General features: G+C 46.4%; 1 protein-coding gene across 1 annotated transcript in view; it reads right to left on the reverse strand.

The window, feature by feature from the left end:
* Window positions 1–18,099, reverse strand: part of ATCAY (ATCAY kinesin light chain interacting caytaxin) — a 120,546-nt gene that overhangs the window by 14,997 nt on the left and 87,450 nt on the right. Inside the window, exon 10 of the mRNA XM_044282749.1 lies at window positions 2,252–2,287. Within this exon, the coding sequence (XP_044138684.1) occupies window positions 2,252–2,287 (36 nt within the window). The remainder of the gene's footprint in view (window positions 1–2,251; window positions 2,288–18,099) is intronic.

Genomic DNA, 18,099 nt, shown 5'->3' on the forward strand with positions numbered 1-18,099 from the left:
ACAGGCTGGTCACTAACTGGTTAAAAGGATTCTTGATGGCCTCCATCAACTTGTCCTAGAATGTGACATGTCAGGTTGCCGCTACTTCTGCAACTGGTTAGGGTACAGGAACTCTCTATACTGTGCTTCAGTGCTGCAGTCACTTCACATTAGGCTACTTTCACGTTCGTGTTTCGTGTGGATCCGTCATGGATCTGCACAAATGAATCTGTTCAGATAATACAACCGCCTGCATCCGTTCAGAACAGATAAGTTTGTATTATCTTTAACATAGCCAAGACGGATCAGTTTTGAACACCATTGAAAGTAAATGGAGGACGGATCCGTTTTCTATTGTGCCAGATTGTGTCAGTGAAAACGGATCCATCCCCATTGACTTACATTGTGTGTCAGGACGGATCCGTTGGCTCAGTTTCATCAGACGGACACCAAAACGCCGTAAGCAGCGTTTTGGTGTCTGCCTCCAAAGCGGAATGGAGGCGGAACGGAGCCAAACTGATGCATTCTGAGCGGAATGAGAGGCCTGAACGGATCTCACAGATGGAAACCAAAACACCAGTGTGAAAGTAGCCTTAATTAGATGTGCTGTCAGCCTGCTCAGCATTAAAGCACATCTCATGTATGCTCGCTCTGTACAATAGATGCGATCCTCTGTCATAGCTGAGCAGCCTGACAGGAACAGAGAGGAGGGATGTGATCCTACTTCCTGTTCCTGTCAGGTTGGCATATGACAGCTGTAACTATTTTATATTCCTGTCTACAGAGTAGTGTGAAGGCTTGTTTTTTGTAGAGCTAAACAAATCGGCAATTTTTTTTCACCGTGCATGATAAATATTTTTATATTTTAATAGTATACAATTATGCTTATTTTTTAATAGTTTATTTGCATACATAAAATCGGGAAATTATGTGATTTTCATTTTTAATATTTTGTGGATTTTTTTTCAAATATTTAAAAAAACCTTTATTTAAGTTTTTAGTCCCCTTGACTGTGTGATCCTTTGATCGCATTGCAGTCTATGAGATTTTTACATGCTTTCTATTTCGCCCTGCCACAGGGCGAAGATACCGGAGGACATAACGGGAGAACGGAGCGGCGACCAGGGATAATAGTAAGTGCAGTGAGATCCCTGGGTGCCGCTGTATATGTCATGATACTTAGTTCACAATGTTTTTCCAAGGTCCTCTTTAAAAGAAAATCGCAATACGCAAATAATTAAATCGCATATTATTCGCGATAAATCGAATAATGACGAATATTCGATTTCGACTAATATAAGATTAATATTCAATCGAATATTCGCGAAATATTGCGAAATCGAATATGGCACCTCCCGCTCATCGCTAGTGGGGGGGTAGGGGAGGTTGACAGAGAGAGAGGGAGAATTCTCCCTCTAAGCTTTCAGATGCCACAGCCGCTATTGGCCACAGTATCTGAGGGATTAAATGACCAGGATCAGCGTCCCTCTGATCCTTATCATTGCAGCTAGGTGATAGATATATTACTATACTTCCCTTACACACAAATAACATACAGTTCCATCATTTTGCTGTAAGGGGTACAGAGCCTCTAAAAGGACATAAAAAATGGTCAGTTTGCCCATTAAAGGGGTTGTCCGGATTCAGAGCTGAACCTGGACATACCTCCATTTTCACCCAGGCAGCCCCCTGACTTGAGCATCGGAGCAGTTCATGCTCCGGTGCTCTCCTTTTCCCTACGCTAAATCGCGCAGGGCAAAGGCATTTTCCGGAGTTCCGGTGACGTACCGGGCTCTCCATGGGGCTGCCAGGAAGCCCGGTGATGTCACCGGCATTGATGGGCAGCCTTTAGTGCTGCGCTAGCCTGTAAAATGGCTATGGCAGCGCTAAAGCACGCCCATCAGAGCCCTTGACATCACCAAACACACGGCCGGGCGGAAGCTTCCGCCCGACAGTGTGTTATTGTAAACAAAAGAGCCCTGGCCCTGCGCAATCTAGCGCAGGGCAAGGGAGCGCATCAGGGGTGCTGCCTGGGTGAAATTATGGGTATGTCCGGGTTCAGTTCTGAACTCGCACAACGCCTTTAAGGCCTCTTGCACACAAACGTTTAATTTTTTTTCCGTTTACGTTCCGTTAAAAAACATAATGCACACGGATGTCATCCGTATTTTTTGTGAATCCGTTTTTTGCAGACTGCAAAATACTGAAAAAGCCATACGGTCGTGTGCAAGAGGCCTAAGGCTCATCTATTCATGGGAATGTTACTACTTACCTTTCTCTCCTAGCTTTCATTCTTTCTTCATCATACCTACAACAAAAATATAACAAATAGCAAATGTTCATGTACTATAACATCAAATGTACATGATGGGTGTATTTCACACACACAGTTGTTTTAGTGTCCATCATGTTTTTGAAAAAAATGGCGTGGTGTTAAACAGGCAGGAAGTGCTCAAACCCATATGCAGTTGTGCATATACAGTATATACAGGGGAGCTAATCCTGCACTTGTAGCCCGCTGCTAATGGCGATCCCCAGCAAAAATGCATACAGTGGAGGATGCCTGCAGCATCCTATTATATTGCCATTATGGATGTGCCCTAAAAAAAGATACAAAAGCGTAATTCACTATGCTTTTCCATCCTGCAGAGTCCAGTAAAAATACGTATACTTCATTTTATTTCCTCAATGGAACTCTATGGTTACAGATGCCGTTGTATGGCATCCATCAGAGGGAACCGTTTAAGATATGTGTTTTTTTTTTGTATATGTTAAACATGAGACAAAAACATGATGTGCACCAAGCATTAATCATTTGCTATAGGCTCAAAAGCTATAGACTCACAATCTTTCAACCAGAAAAGCAGTTAAACAAGCAGAAAACACCATAAAAAATGCTGTAAGATGGTGTGTTTGATTTTAGGATGGGGCTGTGCGGCAATCTTGGCAGTGACACCAGTTACCTGACCAAAAATTGTGTATAGCAGTTAATTCATTGAACTTAAAGAGCTTATCTGTTAATTAATACTAATAACCTATCCTCAGGATAGGTCATCAATATCAGATCATCAGGAGTCCAACACTCAGGACCCCCACCGTTCAGCTGTTAGAAGAGGCTGGCGCTCTGTGAGCACTGCAGCACCTTCCTAGGTCATGTGACTTCACCATACATTGGTTGCAGCTAAGTCCCATAGAGAAGATTGGGGCTGGGCTGCAATAATAAGCACAGGCACTGTACTATGTATGGCGCTGTGCTTGGAGAGATGCCTAGAGCCTGTTGAGCTCCAGTAAGCGTAGTAGCTTCTTGTAACAGCTGATTGGCATGGGTGGCGGAACTCTGACCCCTGCTGATGTGATAATGATGATCAGGGCCATTTTTAATATTGATTGGACCCTGGGCAAAAATTTACTTGGGCCCCCTGGATCTGGCCTTCCCACACCTTAGCAGGCAATCACGCTCTCCACCACAACACACACATAAAAAATCCACTGTAAATACTTCCAGTTCTGAAGACTCCAGCGGCTCAGGATCAGTGCTCTGGGCAGCTGGAAGTGGGCACCGCTCTGCAGGAAGGAGACCAGGGGTTCGGCTCACCCTAGTTTTACAGTGCACCCCACAGTATAGCACCCTATAGTATACAGCAACCCACAGTATGCAGTATAGCACCCTATAGTATACAGCACCACACAGTATGCAGTATAGCACCCCACACTATACAGTACCCCACAGTATATAGTAGAGCAGTATAGCAGCCCATAGTATACACCTCACTGTATACAGCACCCTAAACTATACACAATACAGCCCCCCACACTATACAGTACAGCAGTATAGCACTCCACACTATACCGCACCCACAGTATACAAACTCCCACAGTATACAGTACAGCAGTATAGCACTCCACGATATACAGGCCCCCCACACAGTATACAGACCCCCCACACAGTATACGCCCCCCCACACAGTATACGGCCCCCCCCACAGTATACAGCCCCCCACTATACAGTAGTTTACAGTATATTAACATAACAGCCCCTATCACCTTTTTCTGATGTAATCTTCACACAAAAAAGCTCCACAGTTAACTTCTGCAACACTCCTGGTAGGACCTATGATGACCTCATAGCCATGTGACCAGTAATTGCTAGGTTACTGGTCACATCGTGATGATGTCATCTAAGGTCCTAGATCACAACTTTAACACAGTACGATGCCTGGACTCAGTGCAGGCAGGCATGGCATGGCAGCACCCCCTGTGTAGCTGACAGCTTGAAACCCGGGGCAGTAGCTAGCAGGGCTCAAGAGGCAGCTGCCTTGGGCCCCCCAGGAGCTACTGGGCCCGGTGCAACTGCCCCTTGGTAAAGACGGCCCTGATGATGATGTATCCTGAGAAAAGGTCATTATTATCCATTCCTAGGTAACCCCTTTAATGGGGTCACAGCATATCTCACATAAGTGAGTTCGCCCCTCACATTTTTGTAAATATTTTATCCTATCTTTTCATGGCACAACACTGAAGATCTGACACTTTGATACAATGTAAAGTAGTCAGTGTGCAGCTTGTATAACACTGTAAATTTGGTGTGCCCTCAAAATAACAACACACAGCCATTAATGTCTAAACCACTGGCAACAAAAGTGAGTACACCGCTAAGTGAAAATGCCCAAATTGTTCTCAAAGTGTCAATATTTTATGTGGCCACCATTATTTTCCAGCACTGCCTTAACTCTCCTGGGCATGGAGTTCACTAGAGCTTCACAGGTTGCCACTGGATTCCTCTTCGACTCCTCCATGAGGACACCACGGAGCTGGTGGATATTAGAGACCTGACACTCCTCCAACTTTCGTTTCAGGATGCCCCACAGATGCTCAAAAGGGTTTAGGCACGGAGACACGCTTGGCCAATCCAGCACCTTTACCCTCAGTTTCTTTAGCAAGGCAGTGGTCGTCTTGGAGGTGTGTTTGGGGTTGTTATCATGTTGGAATACTGCCCAGCGGCCCAGTTTCTGAAGGGAGGGGATCATGCTGTGCTTCAGTATGTCACAGTACATGTTGGCATTCATGGTTCCCTCAATGACCTGTAGCTCCCTACAGCCGGCAGTTCTCATGCAGCCCCAAACCATGACACTCCCAACACCATGCTTGACTGTAGGCAAGACAAACTTGTCTTTGTACTCCTCACCTGGTTTCTGCCACACACGCTTGACACCATCTGAACCAAATAAGTTGATTTTGATCTCATCAGACCACAGGACATGATTCCAGTATTCCATGTCCTTAGTCTGCTTGTCTTCAGCAAACTGTTTGCAGGCTTTCTTGTGCATCACCTTTAGGGCTCATGCACACGACAGTATGGCTTTTTCAGTGCTTTGTGGTCCGTTGTTCAGTTTTTTGTTTCTGTTGTTTTTCAGTTTCCTTTCCGTTTTTCCGTTCCATTTTTCCGTATGCCATATACAGTTTACAGTAATTACATAGAAAAAATTGGGCTGGGCATAAGATTTTCAATAGATGGTTCTGCAAAAGCAGAACGGATACGGAAGATATACGAAAGCATTTCCGTATGTGTTCCTTTTTTTTTGCGGAACTATTGACTTGAATTGAGCCAAGCACTGTGATTTGCGTACAAGAATAGGACATGTTCTATCTTTTCACGGTGCGGAAATACTGAAACGCAATGCACACGGAGACAAACAGTTTTTTTGGCTGAACCATTGAAATGATTGGTTCAGTATATGTACCGCATACTGAACTAAAAAGACAGCCAGTATACTGAATGCAAAATACTGTTGTGTGCATAAGCCCTTAGAATAGGCTTCCTCCTGGGATAACATGCAGACCAATTTGATGCAGTGTGAGGCGTATGGTCTGAACACTGACAGGGACCCCTTTAATCTCTGCAGCAATGCTGGCAGCACTTATATGACACTGAGCATGTGCACTCAACTTCTTTGGTCGACCATGGGGAGGACTGTTCTGAGTGGAACCTGTCTTTATAAACCTCTGTATGGTCTTGGCCACCATGCTGCAGCTCAGTTTCAGATTGTTGGCAATCTTCTTATAGCCTCGGCCATCTTTATGTAGAGCAACAATTATTTTCTCAGATCCTCAGCGAGTTCTATGCCATGAGGTGCCATGTTAAACTTCCAGTGACCAGTATGAGTGAGTGTGAGAGCGATAACACCACATTTAACACACCTCCCCATTCACACCTAAAACCTTGTAACACTAACAAGTCACACAAAATGGCACAATTTGGCCATTTTTACTTAGGGGTGTACTCATTTTAGTTGCCAGCAATTTAGACATTAATGGCTGCCAGTGGCGTACATAGAGAAGTAAGTCTGCCAATACAAGGGGGTTAGTCAGCACATCCCAATGCGCAGGTGCTAAAAACATAGTGGAAAAAAGACAATACAACAGCACCCTGCTTACCAGATAAAGTACAATAATGTCATAGTCACAAAAATTATTATAGTGCTAATGCAAATGCCAATGTCCTGCTCTCACTACATTCATTGCAAGCTATCTGCCACAAGGAAAGGTATGGAGTGGGCTTGGCATGCAAGTTGGTACCTGCATCCCTTGTAAGTAATGGAGGCCATTATGGCACCAAAAATGGTAAAAGGCAGAGTGGACCCAGAATGCATTTGGATCCAACACTTCCTGAACTTTATTGCGGCCATTATGGCGCATAACAGATGGTGTTAGGACCCGTCTTACAGAGATCGCCATGACGTTCGGCAGACAGGCTCAGATGGTTTTGTACAAAATGCATTGGCCAAGCATCTCACTTTATAAATAAGCGTAGCATTAGTACTATAATAATTTTTGTGACTATGGCATTATTGTACTTTATCTGGTATGCAGGGTGCTGTTGCATTGTCTTTTTTCACCATAGAGAAGTAAGGGCACCATAGCAAGGATCAAACTAGGCCCCCCCCCCCTCCCCCCACAGGACAGAAAGGTTTCTGCCTAAACCCTTTTTAATGACCCATGGGCCATTTTTCCACTGCCTTGTTTGCTAAAAGTTGTTCCTTTTGGAGGATAGAGTTCTGAACAAGTTTTCACCTCCAGTAGAAGAGGAGAGGATCCCAACTACAACTGGGCCCTTCTTGCCCTGGGCCCAATAGCAGTCGCCTGGTCTGCCACTATGATGGCTGTGTGTTGAGCTATTTTGAGGGAACACCAAATTTACACTGTTAGGTTACTTTCACACTACAGATCCGTTTTCTATTGTGGTAGAGAAAACGGATCCATCCCCATTGACTTGCATTGGGGTCATGACAGATCCATTTTGCTCCGCATCCAGTGGACGGAAAGGAAAATGCAACATATTGCGGTTTGCTCTCCGGTCTGGGAATGCAATTAAATGGAACGGAATGCATTTTGGAGCATACCGTTCTGTTCATTTCAGTTTTGTCCCCATTGATGATGAATGGGGACAAAACTGAAGCGTTTTTTTCCAGTATTGAGCCCCCTATGACGGAACTCAATACTGGAAAACTTTAACGCTAATGTGAAAGTACCCTTATGCAAGCTGTACACTGACTACTTTACATTGTATCAAAGTGCCATATCTTTAGTGTTGTCCCATGAAAAGATAGCTCAAGGTTTTTACGACCATGATGCCAGAATTGAAAAAAATCCAGCAGTGCTGGATTTGTTTGCGACTTTGAGGTCACAGTACTGCCACTACACAACTGTGCTTTCAACTGTGTTGGTTCCAGCATCTGTGTGTAACGGTCACGTCCACACACACACAGGGGGAAGGATAGTGACCACTGCGCTCCACCCTCACCCCTGGCCCTGCCTACTTGCCTCATGAGTTCTGATTACAGGGGACAACTGGACGACAGTCCCTTATATAGGATATGTGCAGGGAAGACAGACAAGACAAAATACGGAACGTGAACAGACCGAGTCAGAACCAAGAGAGCTACGCAGTACAAAGGGTTAAGCAAAGAATGGTCAGGAGAAGCCGGGGTCAGATACCAGGATAGTGGGAGAAGTACCAAAGGAGTCAACAAAGAGTAGTCAGGTGGGAGCCGAGGTCACAATACCAGGAGGGATGCGCAGTACAGGAGGAGCAGGCAAAGGATCGTCAGGGAACAGGATCAGGTGAGTATTCAGTAGTCCAACAACTAGCCAGGAACCTAGAATTAACAGGCAACCTGTGGCCATCAGGCTGCCTGTATTTATAGTGGGGTCTGAGGGTCATGTGACGTGGCCAGTGTCACATGACTGACAGACAAGTCGAGCACAGAGTGATCAGCTCGGCGCTCAAGGCAGAACTAGGAGCAGGGAGCCTCCCAGCTAGCAAAGCCGCCCTGGGAACGAGGCCAAACACAGATCCTCGCTCCCGTAGCTAAGCAGCAGGTCTGCGGCTGATGGGAGACAGAGTGCGCCTTTGGCGCCTTGTGACAGTACCCCCCTTTTACGAGGGGCCACCGGACCCAAGACTTCAGGCGATGGCCTTCAGGGTGTTCTAAATGAAATTTTCTAACAAGTCTAGGAGCATGAACCTCCCTGGCGGGTACCTAAGATCTCTCTTCGGGTCCATACCCCTTTTCAGTGAATCAGGTACTGTAAGGAATTACGCACTCTCCTGACATCCACTATCTTAGACACCACATACTCAACAGCATCACTAACAAGAACCGGCGGAGGCTTTCAACGGTAAAACAGGTTCAAAATACTTTTTAAGTAGAGATTTATTAAATAAATTATGAATGTGGAACGACTCGGGCAGCTCCAACTTAAACTATACCGATTAATCACCTCCGTGATCTTATACGGTCCAATAAAACTAGGAGCAAATTTTCTAGAAGCTATCTTAAGAGATAGATTCTTGGAGGACAACCATACTTTATCCACAACCTGAAAGTTCACCCCCTTGGAACGTCTCCTATCGGCCTTAGGTTCAATTGAACCCGGACCCAAACCGTGCACAGTTTATCCGCTTCAGGGTTAGACAAGGAGATGGACGACCCAGAATGAAAACGGGGATGAAAACCATGGTTACAAAAGAAAGGGGAGACCCCAGCAGAAGAATTGACACGGTTATTCAAAGCAAATTCAGCCAACGGAAGGAATTTGACCCATAATTGCTGGTCATCAGCAACATACAACCTCAAGAATTGTTCCACAGACTGATTAAAGCGTTCAGTCTGCCCATTACTCTCAGGATGGTAGGCGGAAGAAAAAGAATGACATTTTACATCTTTGACAGAAGGCCCTCCAGAATTTGGACACAAACTGCACACCCCTGTCAGAAACCATGTAAACGAACAATCTCTCTCACAAAAATAGACGCCAGGGTTTTTGCATTTGGAAGTTTAGACAGGGGAATGAAATGAACCATCTTGCTAAGCCTATCGACCACTACCCAAACCACAGTCTTACCCTCCGCCAGCGAGATATGGGACCAGGGTCTACTGGGAATGGGTAGGGGTCGTAGGTTACCAGCAGGGCGAGTCCTAGGTGTCTTAGACCTGGCACAAACCTCACAGGCTTACACGTAGGACTTGACATCCCTGGTCAGAGTGGGCCACCAATAAGATCTAGAAACCAGATCCTTAGTGCCCTCAATACCCGGATGTCCACAAAAGGCAGAATCGTGACACTCCCCCAACAGCTGGAGACGAAATTGTACGAGAACAAACAACTTATCTTTTGGGGTGGATGCCGGGGCCAGATGTTCAGCCTTAATGCGAGCCGAGATATCCTGGGTTAGAGCCGCTAAGAAGATGTTTGCTGGTAGGATGGATTCAGGCGGTGCCTCAGTGGGTTGAAAAGCATGGAAGCTCCGAGATAATGCACCTGCCTTCACATTTTTACCTCCCAGCCTGAACGTAATGGAGAAATCAAAACGGGTAAAAAACAGAGCCCATCGGGCTTGCCGGGGATTCAACCTCTTAGCAGACTCGAGAAACATTAGGTTTTTATGTGACAACAGTTACCCGATGCCTTGCCCCCTCCAAAAAATGCCTCCACTCCTCAAATGCCCATTTAATAGCCAGGAGCTCCCTATTCCCAATGTTGTAGTTTCTCTCCATGGGAGAGAATTTCCTGGAGAAGGCGGCACACGGTCTCAGGTTAGTGAGGCTAGCAGGACCTTGTGAAAGGACTGCTCCTGTGCTGTCCTCGGACGCATCCACCTCCACAATAAAGGGTCTCTCCTGATCAGAATGGGAGCGCTACTAAATGTTTTTTTAATGTTTCAAATGAAGAAATGGCCTTGGTAGACCAATTCTCCAAATCCGCCCCTTTCTTAGTAAGGTCAGTCAATGGTTTAGCAATTACAGAAAAATTCATGATAAATTTACGATAGTAATTAGCAAAACCCAAAAAACTTTGTAAGGCCTTTAAGGATGAAGGCCTTACCCACTCCTTAATTGCCAAAACCTTACCAAGATCCATCTTAAAGGCATGAGGAGTCAGAACATGCCCTAGAAACAGTATCTCCTGTACACCAGACACATTTCTCTTGCTTAGCGGATAGCTGGTTCTCCCTCAACACCTCTAATATTTGTTTGACATGAGACACATGAGATTCGAAATCAGGGGAGAATATCAAAATGTCGTCAAGATAGACAATAAATAAATTTACCTAAGAACTCCCTCAGAATATCATTCATTAAGTTTTGGAACACAGCTGGGGCATTACTGAGTCCAAAAGGCATCACCTGATATTCAAAGTGTCTTATCGGAGTATTGAACGCTGTCTTCCATTCGTCTCCCTCCTTGATTCGGATTAGATTGTATGCCCCTTTCAGGTCAATCTTGGAAAACCAGGTTGCCCCCAGAACCTGGTTAAATAAATCCGGAATCAATGGGAGAGAGTATCTATTTTGGACAGTGATTTTATTTAATCTCCGGTAATCAATACAAGGCCTAAGACCACCATCCTTCTTAACAAAGAAAAACCCTGCTCCCATTGGAGAGACTGAAGGTCTAATATGCCCTTTAGCAAGGCTCTCCTTAATATAATCTTCCATAGCCTTGCGTTCGGAGATGGAAAGATTATAAATTTGCCCTTTAGGAAATTTTGCACCCTCTATTAGCTCTATGGCGCAATCATAAGGTCTATGGAGGGTAGAACCTCTAGAGTAGGGGATGAGAATACTGAAACTGAGGGTAATGTATTAGAAACCCCAGCCTGGACCATGGATAAGCATGAGTCAGACTTAGGTCCCCATTTCACCAACTCTCCTTTGGACCAATCTATTGTGGGGTTATGTAAACGGAGCCAAGGCAACCCTAGTACCACCTCAACCGGTAGGTTCTCCAGGACTAAAAGAGAACATCTCTCAGAGTGGCACACACCCACGGTTAGAGAAATTTCAGAGGTACATGACCTCACCATACCACCAATCAGGGGAGTAGCATCAATAGCCATGACATGGATAGGTGTAGGTAAAGGAAACATTGGAATACCCAATTTACTAGCATATTCAAAGTCAATAAAGCTGGCCGCTGAACCGGAATCAATAAAGTCCTTACCCGGCCACTTATTAACCCCCAGAGAAATTGTTATGGATACCAAAAGCTTACATTTAGAAAAATAAGGGTGTACCTGGTCTTTAGGTTGTCTTTCCTTAGGAGACTTGTCAGAGAGGACCCTCTTAGGACACTTGTTGATCCAATGGCCAGGATCTCCACAGTAGAAGCACTCTCCACGTCTGCAACGAAGATTACCCCGGGTCATGCCAACCTGCGTGGGTTCCTTGGTGGAGACCTCAGTGTTGTCCCTGGAAAAGGACTCTGGCTAGACCACCATCTGAGAACAGAACTGTCGTTCTTGTCGTCTCTCTCTAACTCGTCGGACAACTAGGGTCATCATCTCCTCTAAGGTCTCTGGAATTTGATAACTAATTGTTCTTTTAAATTATCTGACAGACCAAACCTAAACTGACTCTTCAGGGCTGGTTCATTCCATCTTGAGGGGACACACCACCGTCTGAATTGGGTGCAATACTCCGCCGCAGGGAGATCGCCCTGAACCAGTGCCCTAAGAGCCATCTCGGCTACCAGGGCCCTGTCTGGTTCATCATAGAGGGTACACAGGGCCTGAAAAAAAAAACTCCACAGAAGTTAGACAACTGGCCCCAGGAGGTAACGAGAATACCAACGCGTTGGCTCTCGGGACCGGAGGACACGGGGCGCAAACAGAAGTAGAGTTTGCAACTCTCCTTAAAGGAGAGAAACCTCTTCCGGTCTCCAGAAAAGGGCTCTGGGAGCTTGATCTGGGGCTCAAAATGTGGACTGGAGGGCTGAGGAGTGGAAGAACCTTGCCCTAACTCAAAAGAACAGAGTTTCTCTCCTAGCTCCTGCACCATCTGTGTCAGGTTAGAGACATGGTCAGTCAGAGTCACAAGAGGATTCATGATACAGTGGTTATTGGGCCTGTTAATCTGTAACGGTCACGTCCACACACACACACAGGGGGAAGGATAGTGACCACTGCGCTCCACACTCACCTATGGCACTGCCTACTTGCCTCACGAGTCCTGATGACAGGGGACAACTGGACGACAGTCCCTTACTTAGGATATGTGCAGGGAAGACAGACAAGACAAAATACAGAACGTGAACGGACCGGGTCAGAACCGAGAGCTACGCAGTACAAAGGGTTAAGTAAAGAATGGTCAGGAGAAGCCAGGGTCAAATACCAGGAGAGTAGAGAAATACCAGGAGTCCGCAAAGAGTAGTTAGGTGGGAACCGAGGTCACAATACCAGGAGGGATGTGCAGGCAAAGGATCGTCAGGGAACAGGATCAGGTGAGTATTCAGTAGTCCAACAAATAGCCAGGAACCTACCATTAACAGGCAACCTGTGGCCAGCAGGCTGCCTGTATTTATAGTGGGATCTAAGGGTCATGTGACGTGGCCAGCGTCCCATGACCGACAGACAGACAAGTCGAGCACCGAGTGATCAGCTTGGCGCTGAAGGCAGACCTAGGAGCAGGGAGCCTCCCAGCTAGCAAAGCCGCCCTGGGAACGAGGCAAAACACAGATCCTCCCTCCCGAAGCTAAGCAGGAGGTCTGCGACTGATGGGAGACAGAGTGCGCCTTTGGTGCCCCGTGACACTGTGGCTACAGAAAACAGCTGATCGGTAGGGATTTAGGAGGTTGTACCCCAACCAATTTGTTATTGATCAATATCTAGACAATGGAACACCCCTTTATGTTTTCTTTAAAATTTATATTTTATTGCATTAATTGGAAACAATAGTGTTACATTGGAGGCATTTGCCCAGACCTGTCTTCCTTTTGATTCCTTTCCCAGATTCTGACCTTCTGCTGTTGACTTGACTTGTGCTTGACCTTATTGATCATTCACTGCCTGCCTGGACCTCAGTCTGTTTATCAGATTGCTTCAAATTTGCCTGCTGTGATCTCAGCCCGTCTCTGACTACAGTTTTGCTTGATCCCTAGGGTGCCCCCCAATGGTGTCTCTAACTAGCATTGGTCAGCTGCCAATCACACAGAGACTATTCCAGGAGGTAGCAACCTGGTGTTTCCCCTACAGTGAAGTCCAGATCCCTGTACAAGGGTTAAAGGGTGAATACCAGGGGACATTCAGGATGATGCCCTTAAGATTAGCCCAAAGCCAAATCTGTTGGTTGACACCCATCAGTGGTTTCACATCCACTGCCATAACAAATAGAAATATATTTTTACCCAGAAATACTAAAATAACATTTTATACTCTATGCCGTAAAATATGACATTACTCTATGTATGCTACCTTCTCGGCTAATTATAATAAAACAGAAATGACTACTGTGGCGAAACCAACCTCGCCACGGTATTTTGGAGGGGGCTGTTTGCTAGCCTCCTGCCCTGGGATTATAGTCCCTTAAGTTATTGGGTCTTAAGGCACTTGGGACTGAGCCCTCTGTCCCTGGATTGCATCATTTGCCTTACTTGCTTGGATGAAGCACATGGTGAGAACAATAGATAGCGGCCATTTTAGCTCACAGACACTGTTCTTATATTTTCAGTGTAACTGGCATAAAACTGTATCTTCCAAACTACTGAACGGATGTGGGTGAATTTTGGATATGTGGTTCACCCAGATCCCCCGGTTCCGAGGATATATTGGTTATGGGGTTATTGCATGTTTTGGGGTTCCTGTGATATGTTTTATAAAACTGTATTTCTCTGCCTTTGATAATTATATTCGCCCTTGTGTTCAATGATCATCATCGGCAGAGGGGAGGATTTTGTGTGGGTGTGTTTCTATTGTCCCATTGTGTGTTTAAATAGTGATGTCTGTCCTGTTGTCTCCACATGTGTATTGGCGACCTCCCTTTTGTCCTGAGAGATAATTGGATTGTCTTCGGTCGTCTCCGAGACAGAGGGGAGGAAACCATGATGCATTGTGGGGATGTGTTGTATCTGTCCTGTATCTGCAACAAACTGTAATAAAAACCAGGCTGGGTGTGCCAGCACATCAGACCACTGTTTGACCCTCAAGACGGAGCCTTGTCTCGTTATTGGGGAATTCCCTGTATGCTGTTAGAGACTGATTGCCAGGAGTGTAAGCCGATTAGATGCTTTTCCTGTTCGTCTGCTGACAGCTATTTGCGAGGTTCCAGTTTGGAGTGCTATTTTGTATCCAGTTCGGGAGGTTGGTGTTCTGCAGTAGCTGTGCCTGCATCTCGGAAAGGGGCATATCGCCTGAACGGATTTTAACCCCTTGTCTGCTGAAACGGTCCGTTACAACTACAAACAACAAGTCTAGATTTCTCCAACCAGCAAACCAGGCTTGTTATTTTGTCAGTCTTAGGACCCGTGTCCACAGTCCATCTGCATTTTTTGTGGATCTGATGTGGACCTATTCATCTCAATGAGGCTGCAAAAGATGTGGGCAGCACACCCGTTTGCTGTACACATCCACAAGTCTGTGGACTAGAACATTTCAATCTTGTTTGTTTTGTGGACAAGTATAGAACATCTTGACTTCTCCAAAGCATTTGTTACTGTGCCACATAAAAGGCTAGTATATAAAATGAGATTGTTGGACTGGGAGAAAATGTGTGTATGTGGGTAAGTAACTGGCTCGGTGATAGAAAACAGAGGGTGGTTATTAACAGTACACACTCAGATTGGGTCACCATCACTTGAGAATTGGCAGATGAGATTTAACACTAATAAATGTAAGGTTATGCACATGGGACGGAATAATGCAAGTCATCTGTATACACTAAATGGTAAAACACTGGGAAACACCGACATGGAAAAGCACTTAGGCCTGTTTCACATTTGTGGTAAACAGATCCAGCAGGTTCTTTCGGGGACTGTCAGAGATTCGGCCGCTACCCGGCAAGTATGCAAAGAAGCGGGTGGACAAAAAATGCTAGGTGCAGCGGTATTTGTCCATCTGCTCCTCGCCATATTATAGTGAATGGGGCCGGATTGTATCCTGGAAGTGCATGGTTGCGCCCAGTATCCACGGATCCAGCAGGCTGTTCCCGGCAAATGTGTAAATGTGTTTACCGCAAATGTGTACCAAACCTTAGTAATTTTAGTGGACAGCAAACTTAAATGTAGAATCCATTGTCAGGCAGCTGCTGCCAAGGCTAATAAGCAGGGCCGTCTTTGCCGCAGGGCAAAAGGGGCAGCTGCCCCGGGCCCAGTTGCTCCTGGGGGCCCATGAGAGCTCCGTTTCCCGACTCCCATTCACTAGTGGGCATCGCAAGGTTAAAACATTCGGGGCCTGGGCCCCGGATGTTTTGTCCCAGGCCCCGAATGTCCTGCCTGCCTGCTAGATACAACTGTATTGCCGTACACAGAACGGCAATACAATTGAATCTAATACACTGTGAAGAGGCGAAGGACCTTTGGTGACATCACAGGTCATGTGATCAGCAAAACAGGCTGTGATAGGATGACCTGGATGATGTCACCATCATGTGACCAGTGCAGGCTTCGACTGGAGTGAAGAGGAGTACTAGGAGCCTAATGCTGATGTCTGTATATCAGGACTGGAGAGGTAAGTGAAGGGAGAGGCAGAGCAATGCTGGGAGTTGTAGTTATTTAACTGGGATGTATGTTAGGGCTGAAGGGAGGGATGTTATTGACATGGGACTGTATGTGGAAAGTGGATGGGGGGGGGGGAATGATGTTTATGTACATGGGACTTAATGTTTTGGCTACGCTCACACTTGCGTTTGGGGATCCGCTTGTGAGATCCATTTCAAGGCTCTCACAAGCAGCCCCAAATGCATCGGTTTAACCCCAATGCATTCTGAATGGATGCGGATCCATTCAGAATGCATTTGTTCAGCTCCGTATGGCCCTCCGTTCCATTTTGGAGACGGACCCCAAAATGCTGCAAGCAGCGTTTTTGTGTCCGTATGGCCTTGCGGAGCCAAACGGATCCGTCCTGACTTACAATGTAAGTAAATGGGGACGGATCCCTTTGCATTGACACAAAATGGTGCAATTGTAAGCGGATCCGTCCCCCATTGACTTTCAATGTAAATCAGGACGGATCCGTATTGGGACTTAGGCTACTTTCACACTAGCGTTCGGGGCTCCGTTTGTGAGTTCGGTTTGAAGGCTCTCACAAGTGGCCCCGAACGGATCCGTCCAGCCCTAATGCATTCTGAGTGGATGCGGATCCGCTCAGAATGCATCAGTCTTGCACCGTTCAGCCTCCGCTTCGCTCAGCAGGCGGACACCTGAATGATGCTTGCAGCGCTCGGGTGTCCGCCTGGCCGTGCGGAGGCAAACGGATCCGTCCAGACTTACAATGCAAGTCAATGGGGACGGATCCGTTTGAAGTTGACACAATATGGCTCAATTTTCAAACGGATCCGTCCCCCATTGACTTTCAATGTATTCAATGTAAAGTCTGGACGGATCCGTCTGAGCAACTTTCACACTTAGAATTTTTTCTAAACTATAATGCAGACAGATCCGTTCTGAACGGATCCCATCATCTGCATTATAGGAGCGGATCCATCTGTGCAGACACCAGACGGATCCGCTCTGAACGCAAGTGTGAAAGTAGCCTTAAAAATTCAAATCTAATACAAACGGATCGGTCCTGAACGGATGCATTCGTTTGTATTATCGGTGCAGATCCGAGTACAGGACAGATCCGCACGAACGCAAGTGTGAAAGTAGCCATAGGGGGTGATGTTTACATTGGATTGTGCGTTGGAGGCGGCTGGGGAGGAGGTGATGTTATTTACATGGGACTGTATGGTGGAGGGGGTATTATAACTGCAGGGGGCACTGCAGATCCAGGGGACATTATAGGCGGTCTTATTACTACTGGGGGCTCTATAGGAGGCTCTTATAGATCCGCCTCATTTCTACTAAGTGCACTATGGGGGTCTTATTACTAGAGGGGTCTGTAGGGAGCTTTATCACCACTGGGGGAACAATAGGGGGCCTTGTTTCTACTAGGGACTCTGTGAGGGTATTAATAATATGGGAAGGCTCTTCTAATAATGGGGGCATTGTTGAGGAGCATTATCACGGTTGGGGCAGTGTTACTAATGAGGGCATTCTAGAAGGGAATTACTATTGGTGGGACTATGAGGAGCACTATTACTATGGGGGCAGTAATGTTTCTTCAGGATAGTATTGGGGGGGGGGGGGGGGCGTAACTAAAGGCTCATGGGCTCCAGTGCAAGAGTTCAGCTTGGACCCCCCTTCTCTCAGTGCTTTGTGTGTCTTCTTATGCGGCACAAGTGTCCTTGGGCCCCTTCATGCTCCTGGGCCCAGTAGCGACTGCTACCTCTGCACCCCCTATAGCTACACTCCTGGGGGGAGGGGGGGGGGCACAGCAAGCAGCAGGATAAGACTGTGGGGACTCCAGTTGGGGGATAATGATAGAATGTGAGGAAGCTAAGATGTATGTGTGTCACACTCTGCAGAGACGAGGCGGCTGAGAGAAGTTGTCCAGACCGAGTGGAGAAGATCTACAGAGAAGATGATGACAGAGAGGAGACATCACCTGGAGGCCCTGGACGTGACAGGTAAGTGCTGCTGTATAGCAAGTACAGCAAAGTGCGGGCGGGTCGGGAGGGCGGGATCCAGGGGGCCCAAGTAAATTCTTGCCCAGGGTCCAACCAATATTAAAGACGGTCCTGCTAA

This window comes from Bufo gargarizans, chromosome 1 (genome assembly GCF_014858855.1).
Source record: "Bufo gargarizans isolate SCDJY-AF-19 chromosome 1, ASM1485885v1, whole genome shotgun sequence".
NCBI lineage: Eukaryota > Metazoa > Chordata > Amphibia > Anura > Bufonidae > Bufo > Bufo gargarizans.